Source organism: Pelmatolapia mariae, linkage group LG23, assembly GCF_036321145.2.
Source record: "Pelmatolapia mariae isolate MD_Pm_ZW linkage group LG23, Pm_UMD_F_2, whole genome shotgun sequence".
Classification (NCBI taxonomy): Eukaryota; Metazoa; Chordata; class Actinopteri; order Cichliformes; family Cichlidae; genus Pelmatolapia; species Pelmatolapia mariae.
Window position 1 is genome coordinate 27243779 of NC_086246.1, and position 13184 is coordinate 27256962.

At 41.8% G+C, this 13184-nt stretch overlaps 1 protein-coding gene across 4 annotated transcripts in view; it reads right to left on the bottom strand.

Moving 5' to 3' along the window:
* Positions 1–573: 573 nt before the first annotated feature.
* LOC134621347 (nck-associated protein 5-like) overlaps positions 574–13184 on the bottom strand; it is a 182878-nt gene continuing 170267 nt past the window's right edge. For all 4 annotated transcript variants that reach the window (XM_063467798.1, XM_063467799.1, XM_063467800.1 and 1 more), the window contains 3 exons: positions 12409–12538; positions 12108–12283; positions 574–3571 (listed from right to left, as the gene is read on the bottom strand). In XM_063467798.1, coding sequence (XP_063323868.1) covers positions 3260–3571; positions 12108–12283; positions 12409–12538 — 618 coding nt within the window. In that variant the 3' untranslated portion in view covers positions 574–3259. The remainder of the gene's footprint in view (positions 3572–12107; positions 12284–12408; positions 12539–13184) is intronic.

Consider the following 13184-nt stretch of genomic DNA (forward strand, 5'->3'; position numbering starts at 1 on the left):
CAGTTGCTTCCACTTCCTGAGACTTGGTCAGCTGGAGATCTCTTCCCATTAAAAGGGAGTTCTTCCTTCCCACAGTCACCAGATGCTGCTCACAGGGGTTATTGGTCTAATACTGTCAGGTCTTTACGTTGTGATTCACCTTGAGGAGGTGCACAGAACAAAAGAAAAAAAAAAGCATACTACTTAACCTCAACTTTAAATCTGCTCGCGTGCTGATCAAATAACCTACAAGCCTATGCTTAAGAGGCAGACACAGAAAGAGAAATCTTCCAAGCGTGCTTAAACTAATTGCGTTTATTTATATGCGTATAATTACCCATCAAGGGACTAATGGTTATAAATCCCTCTGCAGCGAGAGCTCTGAGCTTCAGCCCCTGCTGACAGATTGTGAGGGGGAAGCGGTGATTACACGCCATGAAACATTTTGGGGAGGGCTTTCTCCAAACCTGGATTTTCACACTCAAAGAAAGGTCAAATGAATCACCGCGCATGAAGGTGCATGAAGGTGCATGAAGGTGCACGTAGCACCTCCTTCACTATATTGCTCAGAAAAACACACAGACATCCTGCAGCTCAGCTTGAAATAGGAAATAGTTTCTCGTATTTATTTAGGAAATAGTTACATAAAATATAGCATTAAAGTCTAGTGTAACAGACAAATTGCACACAGTAATAATAATAATAACAATAATATTAATTACCAAAGTAACACTGCTGGTAACTTTCTCTTTACAAAGGAAGGTTTAAGGAAAGAGGTGAAGTATGACAATCACACTACAGTCTGACAGTACAAAATGTGGGTATAAATACTGGACACCTAGAAAAATACACAAGTCCTCTTCAGACTCTCTTCATACAATATTAACAGTTTCATAGAAAAATCGAAAACACACAGTCGGCTCTGTTGATTAGCACCAGCTGGTCAAATTCCAGAGAGAAATTTGGCATAAGTCCACCTAAAGTTCAAATATGTCTTTTAAAATAAAGTGATAAAAAAACATTTTAGCGTTAGCTCTTATTGATCAAAATAATATTTTTACTTTTTTTAAAAAACAAGAAGAAGAAGAAGAAGAAGAACCCCCGAAAGAAAACACAAGACGCCAAACAGCAGACATAAAACAGGTTGAACGATTGGCAAACAATTTACATCTTTTTACTTTCTTTTTGTTCTTACTTGCATATATATCGATCAGCAATGCCCGTTCTGATATTAACTTATATTTTCTTAATATATACAACATAATATACAGCCACGAGAGGAAAGCTGAGGTTTTGGAGAGTTTGGGTGTGTTATGCTACATGAGACTACGTTTGGATGCTTGGAGAGCCATTTGTCTACGCTTTCCCGATGGCTGCGTTTTCATTTTTACAATCGACTTTAGTCCAGTATGTTCCCTGAGCTACGGGCGACGACACCTTATATTTGCTTGTTTTATCTGTACCTGGTCTCATTAATTCATGTACCATGTGGAAACGTCCTCGTTAGAGAAGCTGCGGAGATAGTTTGCCACCACTGGGTGTTTAACTGCTTAAGGAAAAACACAACAAGATTAAAATGATAAAAAATGACTAAAAAATAAAGAAAATTTTAATTATTTCTTTGAAAAATATTGCTTCAAGAGAGTAGACAAAGATGAATCAGGTGGGTTTTTTTTGGGGGGGGGGGGGGGGGGGGTAACTTTTCAATGGGCGTTGTACATAGCAGCAATCCATTAAATGACACCTTGGGTTTTAAAAGAGTTTCAAAAATGGAGTTTTATGCAAATATTGCCCATTCTGCTTGTCGTGTTTTCTTTTATTTTACACATCTTTGTACAGTATTTGTTACAGTGCAATGATAAGAAGTACCCCAGCATGGTGGGAGGAAGAGGAGGAGGGGTGGTCACTAATGATACAAACGTGTATTGCTGTCCAGTCCACCACACCCAAGCCAAACCTTTAAAAGTCCTGTTTTTTCTTCTTTTCTTTTTTAGGTTGAGGATTCATCCTCTCGTCTGTAGCTCTTCTAAGTGCTTGTTGTTGTAGGCAGAGAGGACTGGCACGCGTCCTTTCATGGCAGGGCTGTAACTAAGACAAGTCTTTTCAAGATTAGCTGAAGGTTGAGAGGAAATCAAGAGCAGATCCAAACCAAAACCAAGACATTTTTGCAAGGCTGAGAAAAAAGAAGAAAATAAACACAAACTAGTGTTTAGGGCTGGGCGATAGGCTAGTGACCGGCTCAGATGATTGGTGGTTGTATTATTGCGGGAGATTTTGGGCGTTTTAGTTTGCTAATTTTCTGCGTTGCAACTGTAGACGGTATAAAAGATGGACGTGGCTATGGTAACATCAGCCATTGGTTTCAGAAGTTCAAACTTCCGATGTTTTTAAACTGCAGTTGACGAGCGATGGACATGGCACTCCCCGGATAATCGTTAAACTTCAAAGAATGTACAGAATGGACTTAAATATTTACTGAGTATGACCCAAATTAAGCAAGAGAGCTAATAAACTCATCACAAAAGTGTTTACTTTTGTTGTCTCTGGGTTATTTTCCCATAGACTTCTACAGGACAACAAGTCTTTCTGGAACTACAGGTCTGCATTCCCTGGTGGTTATTAAAAAATAATGCAGGTTTAAGGCACTTCTGCGTTGGCTTTATTTCTTTATTTATTGTGTTATACTCGGAAGCTACGTCCACCTTTTATAATGTCGCTGTAAATAATTAACTCTAAAGTGCAATAGCTCTGGAAAGCTGTACAAAGATATCAAAGGAGGTGTTTTTAGTTTTTCACTGACATGCCAAATGTTCCTGGTTTTCTACCCTAATTGTTTAATAGAGTTGTTGTTATCCCATCTGTGGTTCCCAAAGTTTGGGCGTTTACAATAAATAAATACAAACTTTTTAAAATGTTGGTTTTCCAAAACGATGCCACTTCAAATTGATAGTCTTTTAATTAATATATATTTTTAATTTGGGAATGGCTGCTTTAAGATGCTAAGGTGTACCTCAGTTTGCCAAAATAATTAGTTGTGGAGATGTTGCAGAAAATGTTAATGTATCGCCCAACCCTGTTAGGGGTAATCCCCTAGAAAAACAGATGTAATCTACCCAAAAATCCACTCCATAGGTCCACTGTGTCGTTCAACCTCCAGCCAATCAAGGCATGATTTCCAATAAGAAGGACAGAATTTGAAACCCAAAGAAAGACTTGAGGAGTCCAAAGATGGAAGAGAAATGTCTTGAAAACTGGACTCCATCTCTGCAGCCCTGCTTTTTCAGACTTCGTTGGATCCCTGGCTGGTGCAGGAAGAGAAGCTGTCGTACAGCGAGTCGCTAAGGGAGCCCACGGGATCCACCCCGGGCCTGCTCGTGAAACTGGAGGAGGACGAGGCCTCTTCTCCTTTGAAACAGCTCTCCCCGCTCTTCCCCCCGTCGGCGTGGCAGTCAGCTCTGCGGCCGCCCGAGCCCGTGTCCGGGTACAGGCTGCTGGAGCTGCTCTGATTCAGCTTGTTTAAGGACTCCAAAGAGAAGTCGAGAGAGAGCGGCTGGCTTGCGCTGACGGGCATCTTCTCCATGGGAATCTCCTTCTGCAGAGAGAAAGGAACGTCTGTTAATGAAGAGCAAATACACGCTAGTTTATATTACGGTAAATGCTGCAGTGTGAACTTTTGCACTGCCCTGCCTCTACTCTAACAACAGTGAGTATGACAGTGATCTATATTGAGATTTTTTTCACGCTCAACGACCAAATGTACGTCTTGGGTGCTGGCAGGCATTCATCGCAGGGAATTTGGTCCCCTCGGCACTCTTCCTGCTACATTAACTGTGCCATTCAACGTTATTATTTCTTTTGCATTACCTCTGACCATCTGCTTTGTAGGAATACATTAGTAAAAAAGCTGCTGTTTGTTGACACTGCTTCAATTAGCAGGAGTGGTTTCATCTCTTAGCTGATGCCAAAATGTGCCGGACCAAGAAACACACCTTTAGCCAACTCAGCTACAAAAACTGTAAAAGCATGCATTAGCCGTCTGCTTCACTGTCATATGACCCATTGCCACACAATCACAGAGTAAAATAATCCCTTCAGAGGAAAAGGAACACAACACATACACCTAAAAATAGTCTGTTCTTATTCATAATGTACCTGCTTCCCAGTATCTTTTTAATGCGTGTCTCAAAAGACACTTTAACAAGCTAGTTACTGTACCCCTCAGCAACAAAACACCCCCTCAGAGGCTGTAAACAACTTTATTTCTGCAACAAATCGAGCCTGGGAGCACAGCAGCTATCTTCATAGGTGCTTTTTGCAGGGGTAAGTACACAGAGGAGTAGCTGCAGGGGCTGGACAACCTCTAGGGACCCTCCAAACCTGGACCGTTTAGCATTTAGCTGCGAGCTGTATCTCCCCTCGGACATAAATCCAGAACTAGTTCACACAAGGAGCACAAACACATACACCACTGAACTTTATTAGCACAATTTGGCCCATGCAAACTCTTACTGCAAGGGTCACGCACACACAGAGATCTTTAAAAGTTCCCCTTAATATGAAGGTCTCATCTGCCTCTTATCGCACTGAAAAAGTAATCACATTTGTCTTACTTAGCCATAAATACATGCTTTCACAGCCTTTATTACAAAAGTTCCACCTAAATAAAAACCAAAAGGGTTTGATCGAATAAGTCATAAAGCAAGCTCTTTTTATCAAAGAGGCCACAACGAGAAAAGTTTAATTTGGTTATTTCTGATTTAACAGTATGTAAAAGTGGGCGACCTAAGGAGACATTAGCTCACCTTTTTTGTTTACTCTGTAAAAATGTCTATGTTCATAATGCTGCTATATCTCAGCCTAATTAATATACTGTAGGGTGAAAGTTTCACATGAGCCTGTTGCTGTTAGTCTAGTCCACAGGGTTGACATTTCCAGCCACAGAGCAGGAGTGCGCAGGCTCGTACCATCAATGTACAAGAAGCTGAAGTCACGTGATTTTGAACTGTAGCAGGAAGTATAGTGTCCCTTTATGTAAGCACAGCTGTTAATTAATTAATTAGTCCTGTTGTCTGTTAAACCATTGATTGAACAGCTTATTTTAATTTTTTTTTAAATTATTTATATTTTTAATTCATTCTAAGGTCTGTATGTAATGGAAGTGTGCCCATTTAGGGTTTCTTCTCTCTTCTGCTGCAGCCTGATCTAGGATGTTTTTCTCCTTATCAAGTAGCCTCATCTCTTATCTTATCAAAATATTCCACGTTTGGTGATGTGGTGCTTCTGTAGATGTATGCAGTGACAGCTTACTGACTAAATGACATACCGCTGAAACGGTATTTCTTTCTGTGAGACATAGCAGGCTGTTCGTGCTCGATACAGGGGTGTCACTGCTCTATAGTGAAACATTAGTGAAGTCTTCTCAGTTTGTTCTCTTACTAACAACCTAATTACATTCACATGCCAACCCAGGTGTAAACTATGTCATGATGAGGAAAGGATTGAGAGGGAAGAGAGGAAATAATTTGCCTCTAAATGCAGCATGTCTCATAAGAGCATCAAATCCTGGAAGAGTTTTAAACATGCAAATGTAAAAGAAAATGCCTGAAAAGTTAAACAGGAAGGCTAAAAATGAAAGTAATCACCTCATATTGTGACCGATGCCGGATCAACACAAAACCCTAACATCCCATCGAGGCCCATTAATCTGCACAGTGACCTTTGTTGGGAGGCGGAGTCGTCATAAATTTGTAAAGAGGCCGGAATCAAAAGAAATATTAAAGGAAAAATGTGCCCAGAGGTGACGTGTGACTCACATCTGACACACCGGAGCAGCTTTTTTTTTTTTTTTTGCAGGTGCGGAGGTTAACTTCCAAATTAAAAACAGGTGCTGAATGCAGATTAGACCGGACGAGTTTTAATTCGACACCCACGTGTGCTTTTTCATAGCTTTCCTATTTTTGTGTCAGATTTTTGTCAGCTGTACAAAAAAGAAAAGAACTGTCGTTAAACGGCCTGGGGGCAAAAAAAAAGAGTGCACAACGTGAATCTGTGATTAGCTGCGCGACAGTGAAAAACAGTCCTCAGATGCTGATTCTCTCAGCCAGCCTCCATTCGTCAGAAACAAGAGGAGAGAAAAGAAAGGGAGGGTGGCTGTACTATCACTGATTGGGTTTGATTTCGGAGGAACACAATTACCAGCAGATCGAAGCTTCCCGGTGCAGGTCTCTGTACCACCTGCGGGCGCAGCGAAAATGATGGCTCCACACATAACTCAGGCTCCAGGCGGACATCTCAGTGAGAGCTTCCTTCTTGAAAACACGAGGGCCCGAATCAGCAATTGGTTCTGCATCACATGCCAGTAATAGGATGTCTAAACTCAAATTCAGCAGACCTGCTTGCTACAAAAGCTGAGTGAAAGGGTCTTTTATTAAGGCTCAAGCAAGAAACATTTTCTCGTTTTCCCCTGCTGTTATGTATTTTTCCTTTTTTACCTTAATATTCTGAGTCGTACAGATGTTACACGTCTATGCTTTAGATTTGTAATCCTTCAGATTTCTCATGAAGTCAAACTAATTGTATGCACACTGCTATACTTAGTAGCTTTTAATGACCGAACTTGTAATAGCCACACTCTATAAATAAAAGATGGAGCTAGTAACAGTTGCCATCTTGGAGTTCCCGGGGAGGGGGGTCGCCTTTCCTGGAATGAGAACACATCAGCAGCCACAGGTAAGGCAAAACAATGGCTTTACCTTCTAAGGAGGCTGATGAGAGTCAAACCGCCCCAACAGCTGCTCATAACCTTCTACACATGCACAACAGAGAGCATTCTCATAGCCTGCATGACAGCCTTGTATGGTAGCTGCACCAAAGGTGACACAAACATCCTCCAGCATGTTGTGAAAGCAGCACAAACAAAAACAAAATAATTCGCTTCATAAAGAGGGCCAAGCAAAACCATGAAGACAACACACACCACGGACGCTATCTGTTCAGGCTCCTATGAATAAGGCAGGCGCTTTAAAACTATCCAAACACATACAGACCGACTGAAACACAGTTTCCTCCCCATCTGAACACAGTAACTATGCATGAACCTCATGTGCAGTTTCACTTCCTACCCCTCAGAACACACCTCCTTATGTGGATTTTATATTATGCAAAATAACTCATGTAAAGTGCATTACAACCCTCATGTATCTGTAAATTAGTCAGTAAACTATGTTTAAATATGGTATTTATTGTCGGTAATTTTGTTATGCTGGGATACTGACAATGAAGAATCTTCTGTCTAGTGACAGTGATGCTGAGATGAGCTGTTTAGGGCGTGTGAACTTTTCTGTCAGTAAGTGCAGCCTTTTTTTGTCGCTGTTAGCCTCTATTAGCCACCGTTAGCTTCTATTATCTGACATTAGTGAAACTGTCTTCTATTGGATTGGACTTGGACGCTTAGTGACTAAACTCACCTAGGATTTGAGAATGTAATCAAACTGTTATCAGAGGGAAAGTGTGATTTTTAGGACTCTCGAGCCTAACATTAGCTGGCATAATGTTAGCTTATAACCAGCTGTTTTTGTGTGTTAGTGTTCAGGAGATAAGGCTTGAGGATAACATTTTATTAAAATGCAAACGCGTTTTCTCTTTCTTTTGCGTTTTTGCTTCTTTGGTGAAGAGGACACGTTCTCATATAATAAAACATTGGCATGACGCCTCATATCTTGAGTCTGCAGTTGCAGTTTGTTAGAAAACATAATTACACACTAATCAGTGCATATTTATAACTATATTATTCATTTTTTTCTATTTAATAAAGCAGCTGATGCAAAGCAGTTGGTCCAGAAGTAAACTCTGAGGTTAAAAATTGCAACGACTGCCATTTACTGACGTATCAGTGAGTGTCAAACATATGGCTATGCTGGTATGTACATTCATGGTTCATCATTATATATTTAGACGTAGATGATGCTTTAATACTGCATAACCTTGAACCTTAATACAATTAAAATGGATGGATTAAAGGAGCACTCATCTAGTTTACAGTTGTTGTGAAAGGTGAGATTAGCTATAAAGATCCAAATAATTTTCGTAACAGGCTGCAAACATGTTTATTTCTCCTGTAAAGTTGTGCATTTTTAACATGGATGTATATAGAGAATTGACTTGCTTCTTTTGACTTTTTCAGTAAAGATATAATTTGCAATAAGATGACAGATATTATTATCTGCACTGTAAACCAATTAGCAAACCTTCCTGTCACCACGAGCCAAGATTTAGAGCTCAAGGACTTTGACATAGATGTTATTTGTTCATCCTCAAAAGAAAGCAACGAGTCCACTGCTGGCATTTAAGTTTGCCGAAAGGATGTGATGAGAAAAAAACATTAATAGAAGCAGATCTGCATTCAGCACATGGAGGCATTATGAAGCGAGATTTGTGTTAATACTAACAAAACAATTTTTTCCCCATGTTATCTGCAAGAAAATCAGAGCAGCTGTGGACAGACATCAAGCTGGGTGTTGAATGGTTATTAGAAACTATTCATGGCCAGTTTCAATGACGTGAAAGTGTATTCAGTGTGAACTGCGCTGAAAGGAGGCAACAAATCACAAGTTTGGTCAGTGTCAGGTTTGAGAAAAGTTTGGAGGGAGAAGTAATTGGAAAACTCATTTTCTATTGTTGCTGACAGAATTTCAGCAACTTCGTGTCCGTGATATCGTGTGATCGTAGAGTCTGGGTTACTTTACAATGAGGACAACAGTGGTGGTGGGAGGGGAAATGCTAATATAACTTATTTATTGTCTCAGGCTATGTGTTGTCTTTGCTGTCACCACTGCGCGAGTAATTTGATCGCGGGCCAGTGTGGTGGAAGCGCGATGGCGGCTTCTCGCTTTCTATTTCGGGGTCTCTTCCATCTGACTCTGGCGATGCTATCAGCCTGACAGTGACAGAGGGGGAATCGCATATTCCTGCTGCTGATATTTATTTGTACACTGATGCAGTTTTGGTTATCTAGCGGCCTTATTTCAAACTGCATGTCAACTGAAATGTTCCCCTAACCCTCGCCATGTAATTACTGCCCAAGGTAACAAGCTGTTCCACACTTGAGGAGTCTGCTGATTTGTGCTACACGGCAGGGTTTTGTTTGGACCTGGGCCACAGGAATATCACCGATGCCACACCTTGGCACAAGTTCTGATGCTGTTTTCCTGCAGCAATATCCCAAACAAAGTGCGGAAATAAAGGGGGGAAAGTAATGAGTAAGCAATAAAAGCACAAGAGTTAGTTCAAGGAGGACAAAAACAAGACAGAAGGAGACAAAGGAAACCTGTTTAGAGCGAAAGCAGGCGAAGTCAACTGGGAAGAAACACAAAGAGAGTTGTATGGGAGACAGAAATAGAGAGGGGCAAAACTGAAGGGGAAGACAGGCAAAGACACGTGGGAGAAAGAGAGACTGGGAGGAAGGAGAGGATAGAAAGGAGAAGGGGGCGGGGGCCGCCGTTAGCGGGGCTGTCAGGTGCTGTCAGGATGATGAATGGGAGGCCAGCACGGGCTGTGAGGGCCCTGATGGGAGCCGCTGAGCTTTACATCACTCTCCTGAGTGTTTGTGAAAGGTTATTAAAGGCGCTTAAATCACGGGGCTCTGACACAGGCCCGCTACCAGCCACCAAACTTCCCCAAACTAAAGCCGGTGACAGTCAAATGCTCCCGAGCCACGACAAAAGGAGAGCGGCCGCACAGGTGTGGACGTGCACAGCCAGGGGTGAGGAGGCGATGACACTCGGATAGATTGTCTTTTTCAGAGGAATAATGCGGGGTAAATGGGTTCAGAAGCAGTCATCCATCATTACGGCCGGTTCACGGCTGACGAATAAGGTTATTATCGACACGAATGCTTATTTTAACGCAGAGGTTTGAAATCAGTGGAATTAGCTGCTAGTAAAATCACAGCAAACGTACACAGTGCGATAGGATGCTTCAGTAAGTGGGTTCCCATCGGAGTAAGTAAATTTACTATGCAGCAGTAGTAAGGTGGAGTCAAACTTTACAGGTTAAATTTTACAGCTGTTCTTTTTTATTGGTATTTTGGGTTTTTATTGGTGCTTTGTCTAAAAACTGTAAGTTTACGATACTATATGTACCTAAGAAAAAGTATATTTCCAATGCTAGACACACAAAGCCATTACTCCCAAGTGGTAATAGCTAACACTCATTATCGGTGTATTACTGTACAATGTAGGCCTATTGATAAACTGCATTTGGGGCCATTGCAGCTTTGGTCCTAAAGTACGTGCTCAAAAACACGTGAATATTAGAATTAGGCACATCCACAGAGTAATATAATCTCACAGCTGTGAAACAATACTAAGCAGCTTTTTAAAGAAAGTTGAGCAGCTTTATGACAGCAAGTTTTCACGGGTTTCACTCTGACAAGGCGTGCTTCTTGGGTGTTTCAGGGGTTGAACTTCTGACCTCACATTATTGCAGCAGTCCCTGTAAGTGTTGCAAGCCAACGCTCAACTGGGAAACGTAGCCTTGCGCATCCAATTACATGACAGGCAGGTCTGAGGATGAGACAAACACAGCCTTGCTTGTCCTGTTTGAGTCCGTTGCGTGTGGGCTAATGGAGCTGTGCTTGCAGCTTGGTCGCACAGCGCCGCTTCAAAAACTTCCCATTCGATGCTTTGCCTGTCCACCGGGACTCGCATCGGAATCAGAAATCTCTCTCTTTCTGTTTCCTCGCTTGTAGTTCGAGTGGAGTCGCTGAACTTTGCTTCGTTAAATGGCGACTCGGCCTCTGTACAATAATGTAATACTTGATCGAAACGCTGCTTTTGCTTGACTTGGCAGAGTCAGCAAACTGACCTCGGAGCTTAGGGGGATTCATTTGTGCTCGAGTGCCGCTCTCAGGACACTCGGGTGTGTGTTTACTTGCTGAATCACCCTGGACTCACTGCATCACCTACCCCCATTGCAATTTGTCATAATAATCTGCAGCGTGGTTCAGATGGAGGCTGCATGTGCACAACAAAACTTGAGTGTTTAATGGTGGGAATGAGATCTAAATTCAAAAAAATGCTTTATTTATTCTAATTTGTGGGTGTAAATGATTACAAATAGATTCGATCTGATACCATTTTAAATTCCAAGATGACTTCAGAGGTCGAGAACCAGCCCACACCATAAATTGAGATTTTTCTCCCCCATCTCTAATAGACAACAGTTTTTCTTAAAAAGTCGTGTTGAGTCAGGCCTTTTTTTAAAAAAAATTATGGATTTTTATGTCAGGGCTGCTGCTGCTGGGGCAGGCGCACTGTAAGAGAGTTTGTCCCACAGAGCCGGCATATTGCAGGCTGCAGGCCATTTCATGGTCTCTGATTCTAATTTGTCATTCAGCAGCGTTAAATACTTGTAGGCAAATACCCGCTGACACAAGAGGGTGAGGCGATCGAAAGCAATTAGGCGGATTTTTTCTGTGAAAATCTGCAAACGATTCCAAACGGCCGAAGAGAAAAACCTTGGAAGCGCAAACAACTCCAGCGGGAAGAAAAAAGAAAAACCCTTGGAGTTTTAGTGACTTTGAAAGAGCTCTTGTGCTTCGGGAGTCTGACCATCTGAGGAGTCTCCTTGCCGAAGTTTGCGACATATGAGAATCCTAACGGTCCAATTTATTCTTCCTCCGCTGCAAGGAAAGCAAAATTATGCATCTTCCATCCTGGGAAGACTTTCATTGAGGTCAGGGACCGTTTTTCTGACTCAATACTCATCCTCTTTATGCTGCATAAAGAAGCATACATCTGGGAGCTGCATGGCTTTTAACACTTTAAAGTGCCTCTTTTTGGGCTACGCTAAGAGCCAATTGATTTATCCTAGAACAACAAACACAGGGCGTAGTGCATTTTCTCTTTCTAATGGTATTCTGAGGCCTACTAATCAATAATAACTATTAATATACAGAACATTCCCCCTCCAAATTTAAACACTTAGAAAGTGACCTACTGGATGGTTTCCTGGACAGGAAGGTTTAACACGAATAAAATGCTTGATGGGAATCGGCAGCAAGCCTGTAAAACAGCTGTTAATGAGCGAATCTGATTAGCAGGGAAACAATGAGGAGTTTGAATACTCACACTGAGCCTGTCTCCTGCTTTTCCATCAAGGGCCGACTCCTTGTGCAGCAGGTTGTACTGCGAAATCTTCCTGCTGTCCTTCTCCAGGTGCGAGAACATGTCGTGTTGGTAGTAGTCCATGATTGACAAGGATTTTTCCACACTTCTTCTCTTCAGGGTGTCCTCATTCTGCTCGACTGGAAACGCAGGAAACAGGTTCACAAAAAAGACATTTTTTTGTTAAACTTGATCCAACTTCTACAAAAGATAACGACTGAGGAAGCTTCATGAAAGATTCAGCGACTACAACTTTCAACCACACCTGAGTCATTCCTCTTAGCTCTGTTGATCAGGGTCTTTTGCGGCGAGCCCAAAGTGCTTCCCGTCCCCTCGGGTTCAGTCTCAGTGTCGCTGCTGCTGCCTGAGTACGTGCACACTCGCAAGGCTCTTTCCTATTCACAGACAGCAAAAAAGTCATTTTAAAACAGAGACATAAAGCGCCTTCAAAGCCATACGAGCGCTATTATGCAGTCTGGTTTTTGCACAGAGAAGATACCAGGAAAAAAACTTTAAATATAGCCCTCATGACTAAGTTAACTTTTTGCAAAGCAAAGTGGTGTTTAAGCTTCTCTCTTTTTTAGCTCAGTAGCAAATTTAGTTATTCATATGTAGATACCTACAGTTTTGAGAAAGCTTACTTTTAAAAGTTATTTGCAACATTATAAAACAGTCGGTAATGTTACAGAGTCACAAAGGCCTGGAGACCGGCTGGGAGCCATAGATCCCAATCCCAAAGTGTCAAAGTGTCCCCTTAGCAACTATACTAACCCTGTAAATGCCCCTGATGTGGTGCTAAAGCACCTAAACAGCATGTAATAAGGCACTGCATTAGTGCATATTAATGTGTCTTGTAGTTTAAAGGTGCTTGGAGCGGTCAGTAAGCCTAGAAAAGCACTATTTGAATCCCAGGTCTATAAGGCCTCAGTCACACAGGTCTAGAGTTTGGTTGACAACCCCCCTGGCAACCAAGAATAACTTCGTTGGCAATTGGCTGCTGGAAGTTGCTTTCTAGGTGAAACTAGTTGCAAAGAGGTTTAC